Here is a 27,534-nt window from a genome sequence, read left to right on the forward strand (position 1 = left end):
CTCTCACCTGTATGTACTCTGGTTCTGGTCAACACTAAGCAGATGCCCATTCTTTTTCCAGCTAATTACTGGTCTGGGAATTCCAGTGGCTTCACAAGGCAAAGTGGTTTGCACATTTACAGTAACTGTGATATTCGCCTGCCCAGGAGCAATAGCTGGAGGAACTAAGGACAAACAAAGCCTAATTATTTAGAACAATTACACACACACACACACACACACACATATATATATGCACACCCACACATTTCTCTCACACCTAAATATGTTGAGCTGAACTGTCTGAACACATTGACTTAATTTTTATAAAGACTGATTTGACAGCAGTAAACCGATTAACACAGAGCACGGGGTGCGTCAAGTCTTCCTAGTTCAGGATAAGGAATAAATAGTTCATTCTCAGGAATACTTGGGATGTATTCCTAAGACTGTACATTTCTCCCCTTTTTTTTTTTTTTACCAGAGCAGCTAAGAAGGGGCTAAACTGAAACTGCCTCTGGCAGAAGAAACCTGCTGTCAGCGGCTTCAGCCCCAAGCTTTACCAAGGACGTGCAGGTCGACGCGCTGGCGCTCGCTGCCCACGGCGTTGGTGGCCATGCACACGTATCTGCCTGAGTCAGCCACCTGTGCCCAGGGGATGTGCAGGGACCCATCCTCCAACACGGAATACCTGCAACAGAGCAAATGGTGCTGCCCACCATCCATCCACAGGGCCACGGGCTGCCCTGGCAGCGCAGAGCAAGAGATGACTCAGGAGACACAACCAACGGCCTAAATGTGCCATGCGTTCATCGGGGCGCAGAGTTTTCTCACATATTTCACTCTTTCCCAGCACATCCATTTCCCAAAGAAATGATGAAATCTGGCTGACATGGTGATTTCACATAAATTATACTGGATTTACAGAAAACAGCCAACCCCCTTTTTTATGGTTTCTCATTTAACCTTAAAAACCCTAATTAATGCCTGTACTTTTTCTTTGCAATATAACAGAATTCCTTAGCATTTGCTCAGTTCTAGAAAATACCAAACTACTTCCCTATAAAACAGTCAGAAGACAGAAACCATTCACTATAATAAAAGTTGGTACTAGAACATGTATAAAAAGTTTCATGTATTAGAAAGTACAGAATAGCTTTTGGTCTGCGTGAATTGCTTGGCTTCATCCTAAAAGTCTGTGTATATATAAAAATCTAAAGATCTTTCACATTTACTGCTCAAAATTTCTAATGTCAGAATAATTATTATTATATTTGGTTGCCAAAGGAGTTTTTTTATCCTTCTTAACAGCAAAAGAGTGAAACCTTTGGTGCTGCTACTTTTCTGTAGAACAATTTCATGTCTAATTAAGTTTCTGTAATAAGTATGTTCTTAAATAGCAATGAAGAATATTTATGCTGACTTCTGGACAATACCTGGAATTGTTTCCAGTAAAAACAGCCCCATCCTTCCTCCAGGTGATCCTGGGGGCTGGGACTCCTTCTGCAGCACACTCCAGCAGGGCAGAGGCATTGATGTGCACCACAGCAGTCGGGGGGCTGCTCCGGATCGTGGGAGCCACTGCAAGGGAGAATTGCTGATAATACAAAGGAAGTAATTCTACATTGCCATGATTGAAACTGAACACATGAAAAGAGGTGCAGCAGCAGGTTTGGGGTCACTGGAAAGACAGGAACAAATTTCTTACCATTCTGGGCGATGGTAATTGCCAAGGTGCAGCAGGGAAGGAGAAAGAAAGTTTGGCTGAAGTGCACTGCAAAGGTCAGCTCTGCAAGTTAGTGCAAAGGGCATCACTGAGCTAAAACAGTGGGAGTTCAGCACATGGAATTCAGCAAGCTAAGTTAGTGGGGATACCCTTGCTTCCTGATTACTCTCTGACAAAAAAGGACTTCAGCTGGACCAGGTAAGGCAAATCATTGGGAGCACAGTGTAAGGCAGGGCCCATGTGACTGGGCTGGGAACAGAACAGAAAAAGGGAAAAAGTTCCCTCCAGTCACCTGACTGTGAGAGTAGAACAGCTTCTCATCAGACTAGAGGTGAGAAAATAAAAAGGTTTAAGATGGAGCTCAGGGCTATGGTAGCACAGGACAAGTATCGAGCATAAGGCCTCTCAAGCCCTGTCCTCTCCAGGTGCAGAGAAGCTGCCACAGCTCTCAAGTAACCTGCCAAAGTGGTGGCCAAGCCAGCTGTGAAACCTTGTTCCCAAGGTGCCAGTCAAATGCTTCTAACAATTGCTCTGGGTTTGTCCAAGAGTGTTTGTCAGTCCTGGACATGGGTGTTCGCTCTGGATGTATCCTGACTCCATGTCAGATGATGGCTGGACGCAGCCCCTGCTCACAGAAGCACAGATGGATGGAGAGCGAGCCATGGGGAGTGCCCAGCAGGTCCCTTAGTCTGGGGGCCAGCTGTGGACTTGGCAGTGGGACACGAGGCCGTGCACATGGCCCCACAGTTTGGGCATGGCCTGAGTGGCCAACACGTGCCTGGAAAGCAACCACAAATGCTCAGTCCCTGCTGCCTGAGCTCCTGCAGAAACGCCATGCAAAGCCCAAGCTGCCTGAGGCTGCTCCATGACGTTACCGTGCACTGCCAGCAGGAACTCCCTGGTGGTTTCCCCTGCCACGTTCCTGGCCACACAGGTGTATCTGGCGCTGTCACCCAGCTCGGCGTTGTTGATCTGCAGGTACCTCCCGCTGGACAGGATCCGCAGCCGGGGGCCTCCCTGTGGGCACACAGACACAGGCAGGGGTTTAGAGCTTCACTGCTGGCCTCTCGTGAGCACTGAACATCCTTCTGCTGCACAGCAATAAAAGCCAGGAGAGAAGGGCACCGATAAACCAGGGACCAAACTCATTGCTGCCTTTACATCCCTGAAGAGAAGAGGGTAGTTTTCAAAACTTATCACTGCTTACTGGCTCTCCATTGAAACCCCTGCTGGGGCTTGTGCCTGAAGGAGGCAGCTGTTACAGAGCCAAAGGGCTCTGGAGTTTTAATGGAAGGGGAAGCTAATAGCACATGATTAATTTAATATCTTTATGATCTATGCACTCCACAGGCAGAAGGAATAGAAGTTTCTCTACACTGTTCTTCCAGCATCACAGACTGGCTCAGGTGGGAGGCAGCACAGGCTCAGTTTACCAGCCGGGAGTTCACCAGCCAGCAGTTCTGGGCACAGGCTGCCCCTCTTCCCAGCGCTACAGTGACTCCACCACCCCTGCCAGGAGCCAGTTCAGTGAGAGCACTGTTACCATACCCAGCCTGGGTCGTGCCTGCATCAATCACTGACAGCAACATCAGCTACGAGTGCTCAGAGACCTGACTGGATAAAAACCAGCAGGAAAAAGAGCACAAACTCAGCTTTTCCAGTATGTGCCACCCTCTGGATGGAATTGAAAGCTGACATTCCCATCTACTCTTCTGGTTAGAGAGTCTGAGAAGGGCATCCCAGAGAAGTGAAACTCCTCTGGTTCTGCAGCAGCACGCTGGTAGCCTGCTTCACACCAGGCACCAGCTCCAAGGCTGCAGTGCAGGGCTGGAGCTCTCAGGTGACCCAATTCACTAGCAGGGTGGGTTATTGACAGATTTTGGGCAATCACTGGCCTTTCCTGTTGAGAACACAACCTGTATGATGGTTTCTAAACACAGAAACCTAGAGATGACATAAGACAGGGGATGAAGCTGTAACTTAATCCTTAGGCTCTACTCAAAGTAATCCAGAAAACCGACTTCGGAAAAAAAATACAAATTCAGCAAGTCTTGAAGTGTTTGAAAAAAGACAGGTTAGGCCAGGAGGCTCCTATCTACTTCTTTTCTTAACCCTCAAAGCGCATTTCCAAAATCCCTGAAGAGTGCCAGAACTCCAAAGCTGCTGGAGGCCAGATCTTTCCATAGTTCTGCTGCCAGAGAAGGTGGTGCTGCACAATTCCATCACTCAGGATACAGAGATGGACTAGGGCAGGCCTGACACCTCAAAATCTGCTCACTGGAAGACAACAAAAGCAGGAGGAATGACATCCCCCACAACAAGGCTGCTTCACAAAACCAGTGATACTTAAATTGAAATAACACTGCAGGCCAAGAACCTGCCTTTCTCCAGCCCTCTCGTCACTGTGACGCCTTCACTTTTCCAGGCAAGGGGGATGATTTGCCAAGGAGCTCCTCACCTCTCTTCCCACACCCAAGGACACCCATTTCCAGATGCTCAGGATTAGTCAGCTGTTACATTTCTTTGGGGTTGAGAAAGCAACCAGGCATTGGGGAGGACACTGATTTCTCCTGATGTCTAGAATATCAGCTCATAGGTGGGGAGGCCCTGGCACAGGGTGCCCAGAGAAGCTGTGGCTGCCCCTGGATCCCTGGAAGGTTGGACGGGGCTTGGAGCATCCTGGGCTAGTGGAAGGTGTCCCTGCCCATGGCAGGGGGTGGAACTGGATGGGCTTTAAGGTCCCAAGAAGCCTCAGTCCTCACATTCTGACAAGAATTCACAAGGCAGGAGGAGAACCAGCAGTGCAAAGATAATTTCCAGGTTACTGGCTGAGCACCTCAGTATTTCCTCTACTTTCGTTTCCTGGTGAATGTTTTTAACAGCAGCTGCTTTTCATGGTTTATGTTCGCTAAGCATTGCTTTTAAAACACAAGCTTTCCAATGAAGGCTAAGGCAGAAAGCATTCATATATTTTATTTCCATGCCTTGTTCATCCTTGTTTTCATTAAAAAACCCCACTACCCAATTAAAGAATTAACTGTCCAGGAGTAGAATGTTCCTGTTAAATTTGTTTCCAGCTGGTTCCTGGGCTACATTAAGATCATGGTCCCTAGCAGCACTTTGTAAGACATGTTCACCCACCACATCCTTCTTCCAGTAATATTTAATTCTTCTAAATCTACCACAGAGAAAGAGCCTGAGGAATGGCACGTCAGAGGAAAGGAAACAAGCGGAAACTTGGGTGAAGGTTTAGTGATGAATCACAGTTAAGGGAGACGATTCATAATCTGTATTTGTTTCCTCTTTATTAATGAATAAAGGTTGAGAGAAAATTTTAATGAAGTTCAATTAATAACCGAACTTCAATATTTAGTTGAAAAGCACCTGTGAGTGATCCCAAGGATGGGAAGGAAAAAAATTCTTTCTGTATAAACCACCCTCATCTTGCTAATTGTCTCTCAACCAGCAAAGACTCTCTGCCTTGCCAGCATCTTGGCACTATGGAATTCTGAGTGGGAAGAATGCACTTGGTACAAAATCTGGTGATTAGCAACCCATTTTCTTTTAAAGAATTTCAATTCCTTTCTAAATGCTACTAGAGTAGGAGGATGCATAATATAGCCAAAGGAAACACAGAGTGCAGTCTTGTCTCAGCTACCTTTCCTGGGAAGCCATTCAGGAGTTTACCGAAGGCTTCTAGCATTGCTCAGAGGATCCAGGAGGAGCAAGGGATCCCCCTAAAGGAAAAAAGAACAAGTAACAGCGGGATGGCCACTTCACATGCCTGCTGGCTCTGGGGGCTCAGTTGGGGCTGACTGCAGTGGCACTGGGGCTACCCAGCTGCTGTGAGTTCCAGGCACGTAACTCGGGCTGAGGGGAGAGTGAGCGGAGCAAGAGACCTCGAGCACTGCTGTGACAAGTGCAGGGAGCAAAAGGCCAGCACGAAGGCTGGAGCCTCGGTACCTCCAGCAGCTCTCCGTCCTTCAGCCAGGAGATGGTGGGAGGAGGCACAGCGTCCGACCTGCACTCCAGAATGACCTGGCTGTTCTGCAGCACTGCCACCTCCTGGGGCCCTCCGGCACCAGCGATGTTGGGGGGGACTGGCACAAAGACAGAGAACAAAATCAACACCACACATATGAACCATCAGGAGGACTACTTATTGAAAACTTCCAATTTATCTCAAGTTTAAAATAAATGCAAAGCTGTGGTATCATTAATTAGTTCTTCCTCTCAATACCTGTGTTAAATACATCAGTATATTTCACATCTCTATAGAGTGAGCACAAGAAACTTGATCCAGCCAAATACTGACATCTGTGAGCTTCCTGGATATTCAAAATAAGACTTGGAATTGTAACAGAAATCAGGTGGAACTTCCCTGCTAATTGTATATCACATTCAGAATAACCATCCTTAACCAGAAACATTAATTATGACCATATGGTGTAATATCACAGAGTATTTCATCTTTAGAAATATGTGTTTGTTAAATGAGATGCTGACATGTACCTTAGCAGTTTACACTTTGAAGAAATTTTTTTTTTCCCCCAAGTTAAACTTACCATGCACTCGTACCAAATATTCCTTATCATCATCCCCTGCCAGGCTAGATGCCAAACACATGTATCTTCCTGTGTCCTCCACCTGGAAACACAGGGACAACTTCAGCAGAAACCTCAGATTATGGGAAAAATTCAGCAAAACCAAGAAATACAAACACAGTAACAACATACAACAGGCAGCACCTGAACACAAGCACAGGCGATACAGAATTCCTGGAAAGAAAGTGATGAAGTTCTTGAATACTTCTTTATTTTACTGTGATGGGGTTACTCAGAGATGGCTCAGGAGTTGCAGGACTCCATAAGATCTCTCTGGATAATGTGTCTCCAGCACTAAAGATGGAACTGGCTGTAGCGATCCATCTAAGGAAGGCTCAGGTTTGGGCACTGGGGAAATCCTTTTGTGCACAGTGTCATTAACATCTTGATGGTTTCCCCTTCCTATAAACTCCTCGTTCTACAGCCCAGAAGTGTTGGTCTTACAAACAAAACAAGCAGCAATCAATCCCAAGCCCTATCCCACTTCTGTCTGGGGAACTTCACCTGGGCATCCACAGCTGGATCCAACCTTAGTTTATTGATTCAGGTTTTTAAAGCTTGTTTGCCCTGGACCCTTCTCTAACCACCAATGCAGGTGGGTGAATTTTAGGGGTTTTTAGGACACCTCTGAGGATGGTCCTAAGGCAGGAACCATTTTAGAGATTGCAGAACTGAGCCTGTTTTGAAACAAACACTACCTGAGCACTGGTTATTCGGAGGGCTTCTCCTAGCACGTGAATATTGTCAGTCTGCAGCAGTGGGCGCCCATCCTTCATCCATGAGATTTTGGGCACTGGGATGCCAGAGGAGATGCAGAGAAGCTCAAGTGCGTTGTTAACAATGACAGAGAGCTCTTCTGGTTCATCTGAACCATTAATACGAGGTGGCTCTGTGGAAGGAAAAACATTCTAGTTCTTTATGGACTCAGAACACCTGTAAAAACCAACTGAAAACATGATCTTGTGGGTAGAGTCTGTAGAATTAGTCTACATTAAATTATTTCTGTGTATCATGAACTCACTGAGGAAGTCAGGTAATTTCTATCTGCATCTGCCTATTAATTTTATGATTTAGTATTACTAGTTGGAAAATGTTTTCAAAAACACAGGTAAAACATATATAATTTCAGCAAATATATTTATCAGCCTTTTAACTGTTGTGCTTTCAGCTGTGCATCTTCCTGTCAAACTGAATTTCTGCTAAGCAAAGATACTAATTTATAGCATATGGTTATATTAATTATAGCACGTTTCAGTACTTGGGAAATACATACTGCATTGCACATTCACACATCTTTAGGTATCTTTCATTTCCTTATTTCTCTCATTTATCATTTATTGAAACGACCAGGCTGGACAGGGCTTGGAGCAACCTGGGATAGTGGAAAGTGTCCCTGCCCATGGCAGGGGGTGAAACTGGATAGGCTTTAAGGTGCCTCCCAACCCAAATCATGCTGGGATAATGTGAGCCTATGAAATACTCCTTATCCCTGAAGCTGTTTTAAGTGTCATGTCACTGCTCACGCTGTGAGGTGACCACTCACCCAGCACCTTCAGGACGAAGTGCTTGCTGCTCTGTCCGGCAGCGTTGGAGGCCACGCAGGTGTATCCGCCCGTGTCCGCAGGCTCCGCCCTCAGCACCTGCAGCACCATCCCGTGCCTGCTGGAGCTCAGGCGAGCCCCGAGGCGCAGGGCCAGCCCGTCCTTGAGCCACGACACGCTGGGGACAGGGGAGCCATCGCTCACACAGCCCAGGGTGGCCACGCCGCCCCGCAGCACCAACACCTCCTCCGTGCCCCCTGCGTTGTCCAGGCTGGGCGGCACTGCGGGGACAGAGCTCTGTCACACACAGCTCAGGGACATGGGGACAGAGCTCTGTCACACACAGCACAGGGACACAGGGACAGAGCTCTGTCACACACAGCTCAGGGACACAGGGACAGAGCTCTGTCACACACAGCTCAGGGACAGGGGGACAGAGCTGTCACAGCTCAGGGACACAGGGACAGAGCTCTGTCACACACAGCTCAGGGACACGGGGACAGAGCTGTCACACACAGCACAGGGACACAGGGACAGAGCTCTGTCACCCACAGCACAGGGACACAGGGACAGAGCTGTCACAGCTCAGGGACACGGGGACAGAGCTCTGTCACACACAGCTCAGAGACACAGGGACAGAGCTCTGTCACACACAGCTCAGGGACACGGGGACAGAGCTCTGTCACACACAGCACAGGGACACAGGGACAGAGCTCTGTCACACACAGCTCAGGGACAGGGGGACAGAGTTCTGTCACACACAGCACAGGGACACAGGGACAGAGCTCTGTCACACACAGCTCAGGGACAGGGGGACAGAGCTGTCACACACAGCACAGGGACACAGGGACAGAGCTCTGTCACACACAGCTCAGGGACAGGGGGACAGAGCTCTGTCACACACAGCTCAGGGACACAGGGACAGAGCTCTGTCACCCACAGCTCAGGGACACAGGGACAGAGCTGTCACACACAGCTCAGGGACACAGGAACAGAGCTCTGTCACCCACAGCACAGGGACACGGGGACAGAGCTGTCACAGCTCAGGGACACGGGGACAGAGCTCTGTCACACACAGCTCAGGGACATGGGGACAGAGCTCTGTCACACACAGCTCAGGGACAGGGGGACAGAGCTGTCACACACAGCACAGGGACACAGGGACAGAGCTCTGTCACACACAGCTCAGGGACACAGGGACAGAGCTGTCACACACAGCTCAGGGGTATTCTGGGCACAGAACAGCAGGAACAGGTGCCCTTCCACACTTCCCCACTTAAATTCCTGTGCTAAACTTCACTTAGAAATTAAATATTATTCTTTCTAAAAAACCTGTGACACATTATGGGAGTTGTAACTAGATGAGCTTTAAGGTTCCATCCAGCCCAAACCACTCCATGATTTTATGATTATGGGTGGTAATTCTGGTAAGGACTTTCTAGGGTTAAAATACTTTCCACTTTAAAAAAATCCCCAACACTTAAAAAGGTTAGTATTTCCCCAGTGATTACCTCCAAGATATACTTGTGGGTGGCTGTGACAAGGTGTTGGTGAGAAAGAAAGCTGAAGAGCAGGTTTAAGAAATTAAGAACTAAGACTATTTACATAAGGCATTTCAGAGACACTCACCCAAAACTCTCAGGTTGTAGTGTTTGTTGTGCACTCCAGCCCTGTTAGATGCTACACAAGTGTACACTCCAGTATCAGATATCTGCACTCGGGCAAGCCTAAGGAAAAAAGCAATTTAAACAAGCTGTAAATGGAATACATGGAACACGTTACCTTTATTATGGCATGGTTTGGATCAAATTTTACTCTTGCTTCCAAAAATAGAGCAGAATTATGCTGATACCGCAAAAGAGAACAGAAAGTGAGCTAGTTAAAAGAAATGAGAACCAACCTGAGGATCTGCCCAGCTGAGAGCAGCCTTATCTGGGAGGAGACAGACAGAGGGAGGCCGTTCTTCAGCCAGTGGAGCTGTGGTGGGGGGGTCCCAGCAGCAGCACATTCAATATTTAGGGAAGTGTCCAAAAGGGCAGTGAGCTCCTCTGCTTCGTCTTTACTATTGGCTATCGTTGGAGGAACTGCATTTTGTAAATGACGGAAAGGAATGTATTAAAACAGGCTCTTGAAACCATTCCACCTTGCAGGAAATCCTGCCCCTAATGCCCCACTGGTAATTCAATGAGAAGATCCCATTTTTTGTACAGTAAATCCTCAGACAATAACATTGAGCACTAAAAGCCATCCATTTATGTATTTCAAATCAGAGGCACTATACAATGACAGTAGAATGATCTTTGATTTGCCAGCCTGTGGCAAAAAAGGCAGAGCTCAGGGCCTGAAGCTCCTGGGGAGAGGACAGTGCAGGAAGGGATGGGCTGAACCCAGAGCCAGACGGGACCACTCAAACTCACATCCTTAAATAAATCTTAAATACAGAGTAATCACAGAGGAGGAAAGTTAGTTTATTGATGTCTGGATGCATCTTCTGACTTCATTCTTAAACAGAGGAAGTTCAAAATGCCTAGGTAAGTATTCTGGCTGATTACACTCACTGCTGCCTTGGGGCTCCTTGGGGTCACAGGTTAGTTTGAAAGCCATGCCCTTGGGGGCTCACTACACAAAGAAGCCCAGCCAGGTGCAGCTCCAGGCTCTGGCTCAGTTAGGATCCCATCACTCACTGTCACAGTGACACCAACAAGATCTTTAAGTTGGTTATTGCTTGAACTTCAACCATTACAAACTGAGCACAAACTCCCTGTTGTGCAGAGCCATTCTGTCCCTAAAAGATGTGCTGTGGTCATTCAGGCCTGTTATTTATGATACCAAAGGTCATCCCTTGTTGCTCTACTCATGCCTGTGTTCCCACTGACTCTGAGTCTGTGTAAGTGGGACAGACACCCACCCTGCTGTGAGATCCTGCCTGGGCAGAACTCTCCCCTCTCCCCTCCACTGTACTTAATGAGCACATTTTTCACATAAAATACCCACTCTCTGTGCTGCTAAAGGGTTACACTCACTACCTGCTGGGTGTCAAACTGTGCAATTTCCTCCAACACTCCCTCATTTTTAAACCCTCGGGACCTTTAACTATCAGTTCTCTGCTCTGAGCTGATGTGCTTTGATTGGAATTAGGGAAGACAATACAACAAAACAGCAGTGTCATAGGAAATCAGCCCCAATATATTTTTTCCCACAAGAAATAAAAATTCACTACAAGCAGAATCCCTCTATTACGAAATCCACCAAAGGAATTAATTCCTGTTTATCCCAAAACACATTTACCAGCAATTTCAACCCTTTTGTCATTGACAGAGCATCCTGTGTAGTATCTGCAGCACAGGCAATTGGAAACACGTGCATGCAGGATTCCACTGCAGACAGGCACTCCTCTTTGGGCTCTCCCTTGGGAATGCTCCCAAGGATGGGATTATGGAGCAGACCTTGGGTTTCACATCTGGCAGAACTCACCATATACATTCAGGTTGAAAATCCTGTCCTCCTCTCCTGCAGGATTAGTAGCCACACAAGTGTATTTCCCTGTGTCTGAGGTGAGAGCTCTGGAGATGTTTAATGTGCTGCCATCTGGACTCACTCTACGAGGAGCATCACAAAGCACAGGGAGTTTGTTTAGTGTTCCTCTGACCTGGCAAATCAACAGTCTGGTCTGGACATTTCAGTAACTGCCTCTATGCTCCTGGGAGCTTGGTGAGAAAACCATTGTGTTTTGCAAAATGTTATTGTTAGAGATAGGCTAGGAAGTTTTTCCTAGAGATGTCCTGTTTAACTTTGTTTTAAAATTCAACTCCAGCCAGGCTTTTGAAGGGCCCATAATGAAAAGCATCAAGTAAAATGTTTCCATGGCTCAGATCTTTCCCCTCCAAAGGAACTTAATGACCTTAACAAACTTTGATGAAGCTGATGAACTTTTATGGAATTTATTAACTGAGAAAGATATCAGTATCATATACTTATCTCTGTTAAGAAAACAAAATTTTAGAAAATTGAAGTACTAACAAATTATACCTGATTTATAGAAGCTAAGGAGGGAGATGTTCTTAACCTGGCTAAGCTCCAGTTCAACTCTCCTCACACTCCCTCCTTAGGGCCCTCTGAGCTTTAAAATTATAAAAGAGAATGCAGTGTCTGCTTATTTTTCTTGCCTTATTCTTTGCAAATCATCGCTGGCAATTGTTTTTCCATCCTTCAGCCACTGCACGTCTGGGGTGGGCACTCCACTGGCACTGCAGAGCAGCTGGACACTCTGTCCCAGGAGGACACTGACCTCACTCGGCATCTCAGAGCCAGCAATGCTGGGAGGAACTGGAAATGCACCATGGAGGGAAGAGATTCAGCAGCAAGAAACGTAACCTGAACTAGAAACAGCCACACTGCAGTAGCTTGTGAGCACCAGCATTTAGTGCAGCACCTGGGGCAGGTTCTCAGCAGCTGTGGCTGCCCCTGGATCCCTGGAAGTATCCAAGGCCACGTTGGATGGGGCTTGGAGCACCCTGGCCTAGTGGAAGGTGTCCCTGCCCATGGGAAGGGGTGGCACTGGATGGGCTTTAAGGTCCCTTCCAGCCCAAACCAGTCTGCGATTCTGTGACCAACATCATCACAGCCCTGTGAACGGCCACACTAATTACATCCTAATCAAAGTCATTTCCAGCCTGTATTCCCAAGGAACAAGGCTGACAGTCCTGATATCCATGAAGTCAAGACTGTCAGTCCCACTAAGAAGTTTTGAGCATTTCAAGCAATTTCAGACACATTTGATCAAACAACCACCTTGACATTCCATTCCCAGACTCCGGGAAAAACTGGCAGGCAGGGGTACACCAGTGCAATTAGTGGGGATGAGTCATTAGGAACAGAGGAAAACACAACAGTTGCAGACCAAAGGTGATGCACAGCAAGGCAGGAGACAATTCCATAACAAATAAGGATTTGTCATTTGAGGTGCAGTGTTCCTAAGGAAATTCTGGCAGTAGGTCTTTGCTAACTCCTCCCGTGGCACAACAGGTACCACTGCTCCCAAATCCATCTCCGTGTGCTGCTCCACAGCCAACCAAGGCAGCTCCAGTGCTCAGCAGGAGGAAGGATGTGACCAGCAACAGACACACACAACTTGCACAACTCTGTTCAAGCTCCACAGTCCGGGCTTAAGGATATTCTTTTCCATGCAAATTTTGGACCAGAAGTACTGAATTCTCCAACCACTCTCACCTCTGGTTACAAAAACAACAGTCCAAATTCTCCACTTTTCTACGTGGTTATGTGATCTCAATGTCTCCAGCACAGTGTCACATTCACCCGATGTTCACCAGTTCTGCTCCCTGCATCCTCCCCATTCCTTACCTTGGATGGAAAGCACATAGGTTTTCTGAGCTTTTCCCTCTGGATTGGAGGCAATACACGTGTAGGTGCCACTGTCCAGGAGCTGAGAGCGAGCGATCTGAAGCTTGCTTCCACCAGATAAAATATGAACTTCAAGAGAATCCAAGTTTTCTGAAAGACATAAACAAGTCATCATTCCAAACCAGACCACAGGGAGCAAACATCTCTTTTGGGAGAAACTGTTCCATCAAAGTTTCAAAACAAAAATTCCAATCAGTTCTCATAGAAGTCTGTCTAGAGACAGATGAAGAAGAAACACAAACCAGACAGCAAACAGCAAAGTGGGGCCTCAAAGAGGGGAAAAAGGGGAGTGAAAAGCACGAGAGAATGTTACCTATTGTTTTTCCATTCTTAAGCCACACTAATGTGGGTGGAGGAATTCCAGTAGCATCACACACAAAAGTGACAGGATTACTGATAGATTCACTGACCAACTCTTGCTCAGGGCCGTCTATACTTGGAGGCACTGTGAATTGAATTGAAGCAGGAAGAATGTTATGTAAACTGATTTTGAATTGCCTAACCTGCAAAGTCTATGTTATTACAGTAATTATTGAAGATGATACAGAAGGTGCTCACCATAAACATTGAGATGGAAATTTTTATCATCTCGTCCTGCAATATTTATGGCTTTGCACACATACTGGCCCGTGTCAGAAACCTAAAATAAAAGCAAGTTTTAAGAGAAATCGTCATGGAGTCTTACTTTAAAGCTACAGTTTAGAGACATTAACAGCCTGTGCCTCTGCTGACTCAAGTTGTTTCTCACAGGACGAGAAGCCTCCAGCAAACACATCTCCTGTGTGCAGCAAGTAAAATACACCACTACAGACTGAAAGAATTGCTTGGCACTGGCAGATGCAGCCTCCCTGCAGCCTGGCCCACCTCTGCAGCCTTGATCCGCAGGGTCTGCCCGTCTGCCAGGACCTCCATGGCGGAAGAGTTGGGAATGATGTGGCTGTTCTTGTACCAGGTGATGACCGGGGCTGGGATGGCATTGGACTCGCAGTCCAGGGTCACTGGGGTGCCCACTCGCACGTTCAGCACTGTCACTGACGCTCCCCCCCGGGCCTTGATGCTCGGGGGCACTGGGGAAGGAGCTCAGTTAGTTCTGCATTTGTTTTGTTGAAACAACCCAATAAAGCAGATAAACCTCCCCATATTTTCCAAGCCATAGATATTATTTCAGAAAATGGTAATACACAAACCAAGGACAGTTAGGAAGCTCTTCTTCTGACTTTCCCCAGCTTGGTTCCTGGCAGTACAAGTGTATTCTCCAGCATCTGACAGCTTGGCTCGGGGAATCTGCAGTGTCCGAGCACCTGGAGCGAGGAGAGAAGGCTGGAGATTTGTTCTGTGGTGATTGTGTCAATCCCAAAGGCTGGTTTAGAACTGCAGGCTAAGCACAGACACTGTGTCCCATGAAGAGTGGCAATGGGCCCTATCAAGACAAATCAGACAGAAGCTGAGCCTGAAGGCTGCAGAATAGCTGAGATTCCTCACCAGGCACAATGAAAGTGTTGGAATTTGAATTGACAGGCTTTCCATTCTTGAGCCAGCTGAGATCAGGAGGTGGAAAGCCCATGACCTCACAAGTCAGAGAGATGAAATTATTCACCACCACGGTCAGATTCTCAGGGTTAGTCCCAACAACACTTGGAGGAACTGCGGAGAGAAAAATACATTAATAGCATCTATCACTGCATCAGCAAAGGATACCCCACAAGACCCCGATTTACTACAATAAAGCTGAGTTGCTGCATTTTGCCAAAGGGATGGGTTGCAAAAATCTTTCACATCCTATGAATGGACCAACTGCTTTTTGGATCCATCTGGAAATATGACAAACCAACCTAATGGTCATTCCTGCTCCTATACTTCACAACAACATCAATTATTTCATTTGCAGTCCTTCTGTGCTGGAGGTTTGGGAGGGCTAATGAACCTACCCAAGATCCTGAGGATGCACTGCCAATTTTGTAACACTGGTCATTGGACATTTGCTGTGTGAGGCAGGACAGAGCAAATTCCCATTGGCAGGATATGTAGGATGACTATCACTTCTTCCTGATTTCTTGCTGCTCCATTTCTCTCTGGAACAGTCCATTTTCTGCCCACAGAGACCCCAAACTGATTCCTTCTGACACAGTTCAGAGTTGTTCTGTCAACCAGACAAACCTGTTGCTTAGCAGTGAGCTAAGCACTGGAAAATCCTGGCACACATCATTGCTCCAGGGGGTGCATTCCTTAAGCTTACAAGTCCCAGGATTTTTAAATCAAGAACAGTTTGACATGTGACCTTTCTACAAGAACGATTTAGAATGAAAGAACTGTAAATCTCTTCCTTTTAATAACCCCCAAGCTTTAGCTGCCATGTTTTTGCAGTGGGGATATATAAAACACTTAAGAGAAAAGCAAAAGCATGTTCTTGGCTCTATTGGGTGGAAAAATCATTTCAAAGAACACATGGAATCCTCCTCTTCAAAGACAGAAATGTTGAAGTATTTTGGCCCATCTCCTCCCGAAAGGCTCCAGCTGTTTGCTGTCACTTGAGTGACACAAACCAGTCATAAAGGCAAGTTTATGGCTCCTCTGGGCACTGCACAAACAACGGGAGTCCACGTAAATGGGGAATTTGGTCCATATTTTTCAGCTTGGAATAACTGAAGGGTATTTCCCTGATAAAGAGGATAAAATGGTTCACTAGAGCAAGTGGAGGATTCTCATCTGATGACATTTGATAGCTTTTTATATTTATTTACTTTTACAGTTCCTTTCCCACAGATGTGATTATTGGCAGTGGGTAATTTAATGTACAGGGCCAAATTTCAGCTGTCTTAAATGAAATCTGCTTAAACTGTGTCAATGGTGGATTTCAATTTCTGCAGCAAAAGACACCCACAAATGCACCACAGACAATCTGCACATGCAAATGTATCTGTATGTGCATAAGGACACCATCATGGGCTCAAATATAGCACTCAGCATGAAAATTACCTATTATTTCCCTATTTAAATCTGGGTGCTTATTTCCTATGCTTTAAAAGGTGTTATATTAGTTTTATTTACTCACCTTGGAGACCAGAAGTTAATTTTTCAACTTAATAAAGAGCATCATCTTCAATATTTTATTTAAATTTATGAGAGCACTTCTATTAGAAACACATAAAAATGCTGGGAAATAGCCTTTTTTTGGACACTGACAAAACACAGATCCTGCTGCTTACTGATAATGCATTTTCCTTAGTGCTTCACCCTGTGTGGTCTTTTCCTGAACAGCTACACTCTAATTTTTCAAATTAAACTGCATTAAGAAAAATAGACCTAAGTTGGTAATACCGTTGAGTTAGAACTGAAGTTTCATGCAAATATTTCTTTTAAGGGGACAGTATTAAGCCATAGTCACTAAAACCAAATATTTTGAAGACAGAAGTTTAAATTTAAACACAAATGTCAGGAAAAGTGAAATATTTTGATTTAAAAGCAAAACTCACACATCAGGAAATCTGGACAGACTCCACTGAAAGAAAATAACTTCTCCGAGAACAACTCCAGGGCAAATGCTTCCCATGACAACACTATTTTTGGCTAAATGCATTGCTGAGTGGCAAAAAGTGCTATAAATCTGTGCCACGTAGTAGGTAAATTTGCTGCGTGTGTGATAGAGGAAAAATGCAATTATTCTGTGTGCAATAAGCTGATTCCTCACATTCCTGGTACTGTCTTTAGGTGGGACAAAGGACAGCCCTTGTTTTCTGTCAGATAAAGCACATAAAGATGTAGCTGCCAGTATTCCTTGGCAGGCTGAAACATGGAATGGTGCAGAGGAATTGGTGGGAATGACGCTTCTTTGCTCTTCAGGATGGAAAGCTGGAAGTGGGCAGAAATAGAAGGGGAAGTTTGGGTTTACTCTGAAATGTTACTTAGAAATGTCCTGATTTTCTGAAATTATCAGGAGAGGGAAGGGAAGGTGGTGGAGACTGTTCTATGAAAAATGTCTTGATTGTATTTGGTTTAGGCTTCTGATGCTTAAGGCCAACGTTTGTTTTAAGCCTATTGTAACCCCACAAGAAAACCAAAAATAGAGAACAGACAGGAACCTCAAAGGGCACATTTCTAAAAGCCAAGCTTTTACAAGCTGTGTATCTTCGTTTAACGTTTTCTATCTTTAATTTCTTTGAAAAATGCATTTTCTGAATGTATCAAAACAGACTATAATCCAACCTGCTTATAATTCATGATTCCAGGGCTCAGCAACCCTTACCAGGGAGAACGCAGCCACCACACCAGGCTGCCTCAATAACAATTCCCACCTTCCTGGAACACGCCTGAGGAGCTAAAGCCACGTGTTATCAAGAGCCATGTGTTGTCAAGGTACTTTAAACTGATATTTGAGTTCTGGTCTGTCAGAATCTCCATCACACCCAGTAGGATTCACATGAATGAAGCTGAGCAGGTCTCAGCACTCTGCTAAAAATAACACAGCCAAGCTAAACCAGCATTTGACAAAGACAGAAGTTATCGATGACTGTACTTACTGTGAACATTGAGGTTAAAATACTTCTTGGCACTTCCAGCTATGTTTTCTGCGATGCAGATATACCTGCCAGTATCTGTTATTTGGGAATTCAAAATCTAAGGCAAAAAAAGACAAAATATGGCTGTGGAGCTAATATATAGACAACTCACTGCCAAAGAAGCAAGTGGAGAGGATTAAGTCCAGCTCTCTGCTTTCATAGTTTTATTCAATTTCATTCATCAGTGGGAAGGGAAGTTCTTCAGAACTATTTTCACTATTTTCTCAAAAAAAGTCAATAATATTTTAAAGCAAGTGATTTCACTGATGTGGTTCACAGCATCATCCCACAAATGGCTGGATCTGAGGAAACTACATGGGAGTGAGAAGCAGCAGGTGAGGGACAGGAACAAGGGACAAAACTCCTTATGTTTGCAGCACCTTGTAGGAGAAAGAAAATACCTCCTACTCAGCAGAACCAGACAGTTTTTTCCTGCCAAAAACCAGTTTTTCACTATGAGCTACCTGTAACTTCCTTCCATTGGACAGAAACATGTGTTTGTCATCCTCTGCCAGGAGCTGGTCATCCTTCTGCCAGGTGATCCTTGGGGAAGGGCTCCCGCTGGGAATGCAGTCCATGGCTGCCTCCTTGCTCACCAGCACAGTCACCTCCTCAGGCAGGTCCCCGTCGGCCCCACTGATGGATGGGGGAACTGCAGGGAGCAAAGGTGAGGAGAACACTCCCTCAGCACCTCTCAGGTGGTTGTGAGATTAGACTGGGTTTGCAGGAGGAAGGAGTGAAATCTCCAGTGAATCCAGTGAAAGATAAAGCCATCCCATGAGTAGTTCAGCTGGAACAACTCAGTATAACTCCAAGGACTGCAGCAGAACTACACTTATTCACAGCACACAGAGAGAAGGAGAGGTGAAAACCCATCTTCCAGTTATTCTACCGTGTTCTTTGCCATCAAAATAAAAGATGATTTCCAAGGCAGGACCCCTTTGCAACAATAAATCAGTATTTCAGTGGTATAACACAGTCATATAGGTAAAGAAGTAAGTATTTCCCAAGGCTAAAACATTGAGTACATCCACAGACACAAAAAGTCATCAAAATGGTTGGGCAGGCATTCATTAATCTAAATCCTCAATTCCCTTCAGGCTTTGGGAGTTCTGCAGGTATTGTGGAAAATGATGGCCAAAATAAGGAAAGAGAGAGGAAAGTCTCAATGGAAAGCTGGAGAGAGAACAAGAGATACCAAGATAAAAGCTGGATTTTTACATATGCTTTTCCTTCTGGTGAATGGTGAGAGGTGTAACACAACTGAGTTCCTGTAATAATAACCTACACACATTGAACTTACAACAGCAACACTCGGATCACACAGCTCTGTACAGCTGTACAGCTCTAGCATCCTAAACACATTAACGCCTAGTTTACAAATAAACATTAAAAACACTAAGGACTCCTGCAGTAATGGTTGGTTACTTTACAGAAGCCTTTTTTAGCACTCAGAGGAGAAGGGAAGCTCACAGAGCACTTGGACGACGTAGTGGATGGAGTCCTGCCCCGCCTCGTTGACTGCCACACACGCGTATCTGCCAGCGTCCCCCGCCCGTGCCCGCGCGATCTGCAGCACCCGGCCTCCTGCAAGCAAAAGTCCAAGACAGCATCAAGCACTCTCCATCATCTCCACACCACATCCCACCAGAGACCTGAGCAAGTGAATTTATGAATGGTCAGCATTTGGTCTGAATCATAAGTAACTAAAGGGTTTCATTTCCTAGCTACTTTTTTCACCAGCAGATAGTTGGGAGTGCAGCCATGCTCATACTGAAATTCTAGAAAAGAGCAATTAATTCCACATAAAGGAAGAACATGCTGCAGCAATATGCAGCCAGGCATTATTCTTCTATCAAAAATAAAAACATTTCTCAGTAAGATGGCACAGAACTAACAGGCAAAAGGAAATATAAGCACAGAATATTCTGTTCCAAACTGAAAAGATTCACTTCTGAGGCTTTTAGAGGTACTTTTCACTCTATTCCTCATTAAAGCATAGCCATATAAACACCTTCAGAAGGAGAGGACATCTTAGGAATACACTTTGGGAGTGTTTGTCATTGCTCTCTCAAGAGATGAACAAGATGGACAAGCAGGTGTTACGCTTTTACCACTGCCCTTTAAACACTCCATCCCAAACCACCTCTGCATGGCAACACTCATGACTGTAGGCAGCTCTTTCCCTTCCCCACATGAGCTTAAGTAGGAGATCATGGCCATTTTTCTGCTGCAAACATGTTTTCCATGCCTCACTCCTTGGTTAAGAGGCTTTTCTACTCCAATTATCTTTTTGTCAAAGCAAATTTAGTGAGGAAATAAATCAGGAACACATCAGAGAGAAGGTATCATTGTATTTCATTTTGCAACACATGGAAGTGTCCAAGGCCAGGCTGGACAAGGCTTGGAGCAACCTGGGTTAGTGGAACATGTCCCTGCCTGTGGCAGGGGGTGGAATGAGATGGGCCTTGTGATTCCTTCAAACCAAATCCTTCTGCAATTCCATGATTCACTGTGGGAGTTCAGTGGTAACATTCACACCATTTTAGCAACTATTTCTTAAATTAAAGAAAACAATTTAAGCCTAAGGACTGGAGAGAAACCAGCCAACGAAGTCTGAGAAGAACATTAAAGAAGGGTTCTGAAGGGGAGGAGTGTGTCATTACTACACAAATACCAGCACTAAGGCCATTTCTTAGTCACAGAATCATAGAATGCTTTGGGTTGGAAGGGACCTTATAGACCATCCAGTGCCACCCCCTGCCATGGCAGGGACACCTTCCACTAGCCCAGCTTGCTCCAAGCCCTGTCCAGCCTGGTTTTGGACGCTTCCAGGGATCCAGGGGCAGCCACAGCTTCTCTGGGCAGGGCCTCCCCACCCTCATAGCCAAAAATTGCTTCCCAATATCCAATATAAACCCACTCTCTTTTGAATCCATTCCCCCTTGTCCTGTCCCTCCACCCCTTGTAAATTGTCTCTCTCCATCTTTCCTGTCGGCCCCTTCAGGCACTGGAAGGCCACAGTGAGGTCACCCTGAAGCTTCTCTTCTCCAGGCCGAACAATTCCAACTCTCCCAGCCTTTCCTCCCAGGAGAGGAGAGGAGCTCCATCCCTCTGATCACCTCGATGTAGGGCCAGAGAGTGCCAGCTGAACACCCACCTGGCAGGATGAGCACTCTATCACTGGAGCTCAGAGGATGCCCATCCTTAAACCACGTGAGCACAGGGGGAGGAACAGCGTTGGTCTCACAGTACAGTGAGAGGGGGTTGTTGACAATCACATCTTTACTTTCTCCACCTCCTTCTGCATCCACCATGTTCCCAGCTTCCCATTCCCTGTAAGGCTTTTGGAAGCTAGGAGGAACTACAACAAAGAAGAGGAAAAATGTTAGCATTTTGTAGAAGAAATAGCTGGTTTTAAAGTCAAGAAATGAGAAGGTATTTTAATGTTCAATAGCAACAATAAAAATAAAGTGTATTCAGTCAATCCCTCCCCCCACTTTAAGTTACCCAGGAAAAATCTAGTTCTTCTAGAATGAACAATTGAGCAATTTACTGAGTATTTTTTGAAGAGTAATAAATAACAGTGTAAGATGACCTGGTAACAAACACAGAGGGTATTCATCAACAAAAATACTTAAACAATGAGGTATCTGGTTTCACTCAAGCTCTCATTTTGTCTAAATTTTCAGAAATTACTCATGATTGTTTTCTTGTATTTACACACAGTAGGCCAACAAGATATTTATGTCTGGGGCCTCTAAATACTACTCAAAACAGAAAAATAAAATATATCTTAGTTTAAAATAAATTCAAATTTTTCATGGCATTTAGAGGAAGATCAGAGTTGCTACGTCATAGCACTGACTTCAGAAACACAACATATAAAAGAATAATCAAATACTGCATGTCAGTGACAAGCAAAATAACCCTGAAATCAAAGCCACACAAAACACAAAAGCATTGGGTTTGACCACACAAGCATAAAGGGTATAAAATTACTAATTCCAACATCCCAGAATACTAGAATAGCAGGCTACCAAGAGAGTTTTGTTACCCTTTTACCTTGTATATTTACATCAAACTCCAGCTCATCCTCTCCAGCAATGTTGGAGGCCAGACAAGTGTAGCGCCCTGTGTCTGACACCTGGGCCTCCTTGATGTGCAGGGTGTGGCCGCTGCCCTGGATCAGGACATGCTCATCTCCCTGCAGTGGCTGCAATGTCAATTCAAATGAAAATTAATACTCAGCAAAACACACACTAGAAATAGCCAGATTCGTGGGAGTAATATGAGTAAACTCAATCAAGCTCCAAGTTCCTGGAGACAATTTTCTTTTCACAGTTGTCAGAAACTCTGCATCTTCATCCTTCTGATCGTGGTGGCTGGTCTCCTCAAGGATGTGATTTTCCATCACTCCTAGCCCCAGGATGCTGCTGAGGGGAGCAATGCCATCCCCATCGGGCCAGGGCTCTTGTGACATTGGATCCACTCAGGCTGATCCAATCCTTGAACTCGCTGGCCAAGCTTCCAGTACACGGAAAACTACCAGCTTTCCGTGAGGTGAACAAATGTATCTAACCCAACCTACAGATCTGCTGCTCAGCAAGGACAAGAACACAGAATGGACAGAGCAGCAGCACAGGATTAGACGTTCCTGTGCCAGAATGTGGCTCACATGTGACAGCAGAGGCTGCAGTGACACAGCCTGTGTGTCAGCAGCAAATCCAGAAATCCAGAACACATCAGATGTGCTCATCTACATCAGCAGCCTGGTCTAGTGGGAGGTGTCCCTGCCCATGGCAGGGGTGGAACTGGATGGGCTTTGATAACCCAAACCATGCCATGAGCCCATGCTTCCATGATTTGGGAGTCAGCACTGAACTCCTGGCCTGCAGGGGACAATTAATTTAGTCCATGGACAGGAATTAGAGCCTTTCACCCAGGGCAGCCTAAGGAGCAGCAGCTGTTGTGCCAGTGGCAGCCAGCTGTGCACAATCACTGCCTTTGGGGACCTCTTAACTCCCCAAATTGAGTTTTTCTTTGGCAATAGAACCAGGACTCCCAGGGATCACAGAACAGCAGGGCACACTTGAAACAGCCAGAGGCTGATCATCCAGGTTATTCCCACACGCTCATTAAATCCAGGAAGAGCTGTTCCATGATGAGTGCCCTACCAGGAACAGCTCAAGCAAGAGATAACAGATCTCCTTTCTTACAGAAGAGTACCACAGCTCCTTTTTTATTCATTCCTTGTGCTGTGTGTCCCCGTGGCCCTGCCCTTCCCGAGCTCTCCAGACAGATCCATGGAGCGCTGTGTGTGGCAGGACTCACGCCTCACCCCCCGGAGCGGCCAGATGCTCTTGTGGCTTTGTGAGCTCTGCCAGGACCGAGGGGGAGGCTCTGCAACTTCTGCAAGGGAAGCACTTGAGGGGACCATCTGTAACAGGGCCTTTGAGGGCTTTACACAACAGCCACAGGCCCTGTGGTCACACCATGGGATGCTCCTGCCAGGAAGGGCACACCCTCTCACAGCACAGGCCAGTGCCAGGCTTGGAAGCTCCAGCTCTGGCCTCTCACGCACTGCCAAGCACCCACCAAAAGCCAGGATGTCGATTTGCAGAGGTCTGGGTGCCAGCAAACACCCCAAGTTGCTGGTGGGTGATGCTGCCAGCAGCAGGGAGTGAGGGTGACTCCTGCTGCCCTGCACAGATGCTATTTCCAGGAACAGGGAACACAGAGCTGTCCCTGTCCCACATTCCCTAAGAGGAAGGAACTGAGTTTGTGACTGGCCTGTCCATCCTTGTACCAGCTGATGGCAGCGGCAGGAATGGCGTGAGCTTCACACTCCAGGGTCAGGCTGTGGTTCACTTTGATCTTCACCTCCTTGGGGGACAGCCCCGTCCCTGAGACATCCCCTTTGGCAATGGTGGGTGGAACTGCACACAGACAAAGGCAGAGAGGGGAGAGACTGTCATGGCTTACTGCCTGCTGCAGCATTTCAACCTTAGCTGGAAAAAAGGAGATCCTGGATGATGATGTCAGGGAAAGCAAGTGCATTCCCCCAATAAACTGCCTCTTGCCCACAGCCAAATTATTACTTTTTTATATGTATGTGTATTTTTAGCCATTTCTAGTACAGTTATTATGTACAAAAATATACAAAACTGTGTTCAACGCTTTTAAACATGCAAACCGGACTACAGCCCTACCTAACTACAGCACTTCATTATTACATGCCTGGCTTCAATTCTATAAAGTTCAGGGTATTGTAGTCATTAAAGAACATTTTAGTGGAAACCAATATTCCCAGAAACGTATGTTTGATCCCAAGTCCACACTCAGAGTAGCTGGTCAAAACTCAACATTTCCACCCCACTGAAATCCCAGTGTTGCAAAATCCTGTTTCTTTCTGAATCAGAAGGAAAATAGAATGTTTCAAAATCCTTCAGCTACCCCCCTGCTTGGTCTCACAATATTTTTGAAATTATGTAAAATGCTTTCAGAGCATTTTCCATGCTTTTTTTCCACTGGGAATTTTTAAATTCTCCCCTAATACTAATGGTATTCTAATAACTGACAGTTGCAATGGCACTGGGGGGTGGAGGACGTTAGGTTCCCACATAGCCACACATCAGTAATGAACTCTTTAGATATCTTCTCGTTATTCCAAATCCAGTGGGGCCTTGTTTAGGGATTTAGTGTAATTAAATAACAGTGTGATTGCTGTAAGGGAGCAAACCAATTCCAAATCAGACTGGGAAATTTAAAAAAAAGGTAAAAATCATGCTTGATTGAGCCCATAATGAAGAGTTTGAGCATTAAAATGGAGTATTTAGGTACAGATGCTCAAATGACAATGTGCTGTTGGAAAGACTTGAATGGGAAAACATTTGTGCATATGGAATTTTATGGAAGGATATAAAAATAGTATCCTCCTGTTTTACCTTCCTCAAGAAAGTGTCCCACTAGATGTTAGAGGCCCCCCCCTGTTTTTCTAAAGTGGTTTCTGTGCTCAAGAGATTCTCTGCTCACATCTCCCCTTGTCAGTCAAATGCTGCATTCATTTGACTTGAAAATCAGCACCAAAAGAAGGATTTCAGAGGAAACTGGACTTCAGTGTTTCTAAAATGTCCTCCCCTGGGTGATAGGAAGACTTTTAGCACAACTGTAGCATTGCAAAGGATGCAACAATCAACTTTCCTGGTGTCTTTCCTCCACCAATGCCAGGAGCTGATGCAGATGTTTGCTCAGCAAAGCCATTAACAGGAAACCTTGTATTCACCAGGACAGACAACACTGCAATGGGGAAATGGAAGAATGCAAAATAAAAACAAATTTCAAAGACTGAAAGCATTGCCATACTGTAGACTTTCACTTCATAGTGCCTCAGAGCCCTCCCAGCCTCGTTTGTGGCTATGCAGGTGTATCTTCCAGCGCTGTCCTGCTGGGCATTCAGGATCTGCAGGGTCCGCCCACCTGCCAAAGACACCAACCTTTAATAGCACCCACACCATACTCTTGCTTCCCAGTTATTTAAATACTTCCTGCAGCATATTTCCAACTCTTTGGTCCAAAATCTGCCCTGAGAAGAGCAGAAAACCTGACTGCTTACTACCACATGTAACAAATGAGTGCATGATTCATGGCGGTGCTGTGGATCACAACTCCTGTTGCTTATGGATTCTTGGGAAATTTGTTAAGAAATTTCATCAAGAAATTTGTGCAGGGAGTTTCTTGAAGATATTTAGCCAGGATTTATTTTTTCTCTGAACGCTTGCAGTTAACAAGGCAAGGTACTTGTACATCTACAGTACTCCAGTGTTCGCTCTGAAGCTTGTTCCCATTTCCCTAGTACCTGTGGAGGTGGAAAAAGTTATTCTACTAACTAAAAACGGCAAACTTCTAATGACCTAGAAAAATCCCACATCATTCTCTTTCCTAATTTATCTCTCTCTCCATCTAATTTCCACAATTAATTGCAAGTAATTTATATTCATCATTAACTCACATGAATTTTCCCATCACATTGCTTGATGGTACAAAAGGATAAATACATAATAAAACATAAATCAACAATCAGTTAACTGTGAAGCACTTAAAAATATTGGAATGGGAAGTGCTAGAGAAGTACAGAGAATGCCAGGATGGTTTGGGTTGAAAGGAACTTAAAGCCCATGAAGGCCCAACCCCCTGCCATGGGCAGGGACACCTTCCACTAGCCCAGCTTGCTCCAAGCCCTGTCCAGCCCAGCCTTGGACACTTCCAGGGATCCAGGGGCAGCCACAGCTTCTCTGGGCACCCTGTGCCAGTGCATTGCACTTAACAGAAATATATCCTTTGATTTTTTTAAAGAAGTCTGTAACAGAAAAATACGCAATGAAAGAATTAGGTGTTATATCTCAATAAGAGCAGTTTACCTGGCAGAATGCGGATGTTTCTGCTGGACTCTAAGGGAATCCCATCTTTCAGCCAGGTGATGGTGGCTGGGGGGTAGGAATAAGCTTCACAGACCAGCGAGGTGGGGCTGTTGAGGATAACGGTGACATCCTCTGCATTCCCTTGGCTGTCTGCTCCCACAATGCTTGGAGCCACTGGGAACAACAAAATCAGTAACCACAGGGAGGAAAGTCCCTCTCTGAAAAGCCTATTTTCTGGTCCCTGTTCAGTCTAGGAATCTGGCTGCAGCGTCAGCTAGCTGGGAGGCATTCCTACAAGGAGCACCCAAACCCAGACCCAGACAACACTCAGCTGGTCTCATGTCTTGTTCTGAAGTCAGCAGTGATCCCAAATCAGTGGAATTCACTCCCACCCACGCCTTTGTCAAGCACAGGTTCCCAGGAATCCAGCCACCACTCCTTGAGCAGAGCTGCTGCTTGATGGTCCTGGAAGGAGGGATGGGCCTAGGAAACAAGGCTGTGGAAAACAAACTCGCCATTGTTTGCACTTCATTGTGCAATAACCCTCATGGAAAATTAAACAAAACAAAATGAGAAGTGCAGATGGTTTCAGCTTTTCTGAAGAGATCACAATCTGAAATGCTCTTCAGATGCTCCCTCCTTGAATCACAATAAAATAAAGCGCTGTCCCACCCATTCCATAAGGACGACATCCCGTTATGGTTTCCTGTGTTCCAGCTCTGTTGTCTAAAGCACAGCACTGGTGTTTCTATTAAACCGCTATCACTTATCAATTACTAAGAGGTAACATTCTAATCATAGGCAATTTGTGCCTTGCTGTCAATAAAGCCCTACAGAATTCCAGCGAGACTCCCTTTCTCCCCAAACTGCCTGTTCCTCTGGCAGAGGCAGCCCAGCTGCTCACCAAGCACGTTGAGGCTGTAGGTTTTGCTCCTGTCCCCAGCAGCATTGGACGCCAGACACGTGTACCGGCCCGTGTCTGGGAGCTGTGCCTCGGAGATCTGCAGGGATCGCCCGCTGGACACGATCCTGGGATCCTCAGCCTCAGCCAGAGCCTGCCCATCCTTCAGCCACGTGACCTGAGGCACAGGGTTCCCTTGATGGAGTCGGGAAAATGGCAAACATGAGCTGGTGCATAACCTCTAGGATATATCAAGATTTCTGAGAAACAGGAAAATACAGCTTCAGGTGTGCTTTTCAAGCACATCCTGTGGGGGGAGGTTTTGGAATATGCATTCTGAAGTCTCTGAACCTCCTGAAGTGATGTACACCTTCTCTGAAATTCCA

At 45.8% G+C, this 27,534-nt stretch overlaps 1 protein-coding gene across 6 annotated transcripts in view; it reads right to left on the reverse strand.

Moving 5' to 3' along the window:
* Positions 1–27,534, reverse strand: part of HMCN1 (hemicentin 1) — a 180,605-nt gene that overhangs the window by 30,528 nt on the left and 122,543 nt on the right. For 5 of the 6 annotated variants that reach the window (XM_048312736.1, XM_048312735.1, XM_048312739.1 and 2 more), the window contains 27 exons: positions 27,152–27,343; positions 26,248–26,421; positions 25,193–25,306; positions 23,621–23,766; positions 21,893–22,043; positions 20,988–21,191; positions 19,301–19,414; positions 18,292–18,479; positions 17,789–17,885; positions 14,754–14,915; positions 14,459–14,572; positions 14,136–14,338; positions 13,830–13,911; positions 13,585–13,716; positions 13,212–13,361; positions 12,017–12,176; positions 11,325–11,449; positions 9,751–9,934; positions 9,480–9,577; positions 7,853–8,131; positions 7,008–7,198; positions 6,271–6,352; positions 5,669–5,805; positions 2,581–2,722; positions 1,416–1,560; positions 543–670; positions 8–164 (listed from right to left, as the gene is read on the reverse strand). In XM_048312736.1, coding sequence (XP_048168693.1) covers positions 8–164; positions 543–670; positions 1,416–1,560; positions 2,581–2,722; positions 5,669–5,805; positions 6,271–6,352; positions 7,008–7,198; positions 7,853–8,131; positions 9,480–9,577; positions 9,751–9,934; positions 11,325–11,449; positions 12,017–12,176; positions 13,212–13,361; positions 13,585–13,716; positions 13,830–13,911; positions 14,136–14,338; positions 14,459–14,572; positions 14,754–14,915; positions 17,789–17,885; positions 18,292–18,479; positions 19,301–19,414; positions 20,988–21,191; positions 21,893–22,043; positions 23,621–23,766; positions 25,193–25,306; positions 26,248–26,421; positions 27,152–27,343 — 4,051 coding nt within the window. The remainder of the gene's footprint in view (positions 1–7; positions 165–542; positions 671–1,415; positions 1,561–2,580; positions 2,723–5,668; positions 5,806–6,270; positions 6,353–7,007; positions 7,199–7,852; positions 8,132–9,479; positions 9,578–9,750; positions 9,935–11,324; positions 11,450–12,016; positions 12,177–13,211; positions 13,362–13,584; positions 13,717–13,829; positions 13,912–14,135; positions 14,339–14,458; positions 14,573–14,753; positions 14,916–17,788; positions 17,886–18,291; positions 18,480–19,300; positions 19,415–20,987; positions 21,192–21,892; positions 22,044–23,620; positions 23,767–25,192; positions 25,307–26,247; positions 26,422–27,151; positions 27,344–27,534) is intronic. The other variant, XM_048312737.1, reaches the window with a different exon arrangement.

Source organism: Corvus hawaiiensis, chromosome 9 (genome assembly GCF_020740725.1).
Source record: "Corvus hawaiiensis isolate bCorHaw1 chromosome 9, bCorHaw1.pri.cur, whole genome shotgun sequence".
Taxonomy (NCBI): Eukaryota; Metazoa; Chordata; class Aves; order Passeriformes; family Corvidae; genus Corvus; species Corvus hawaiiensis.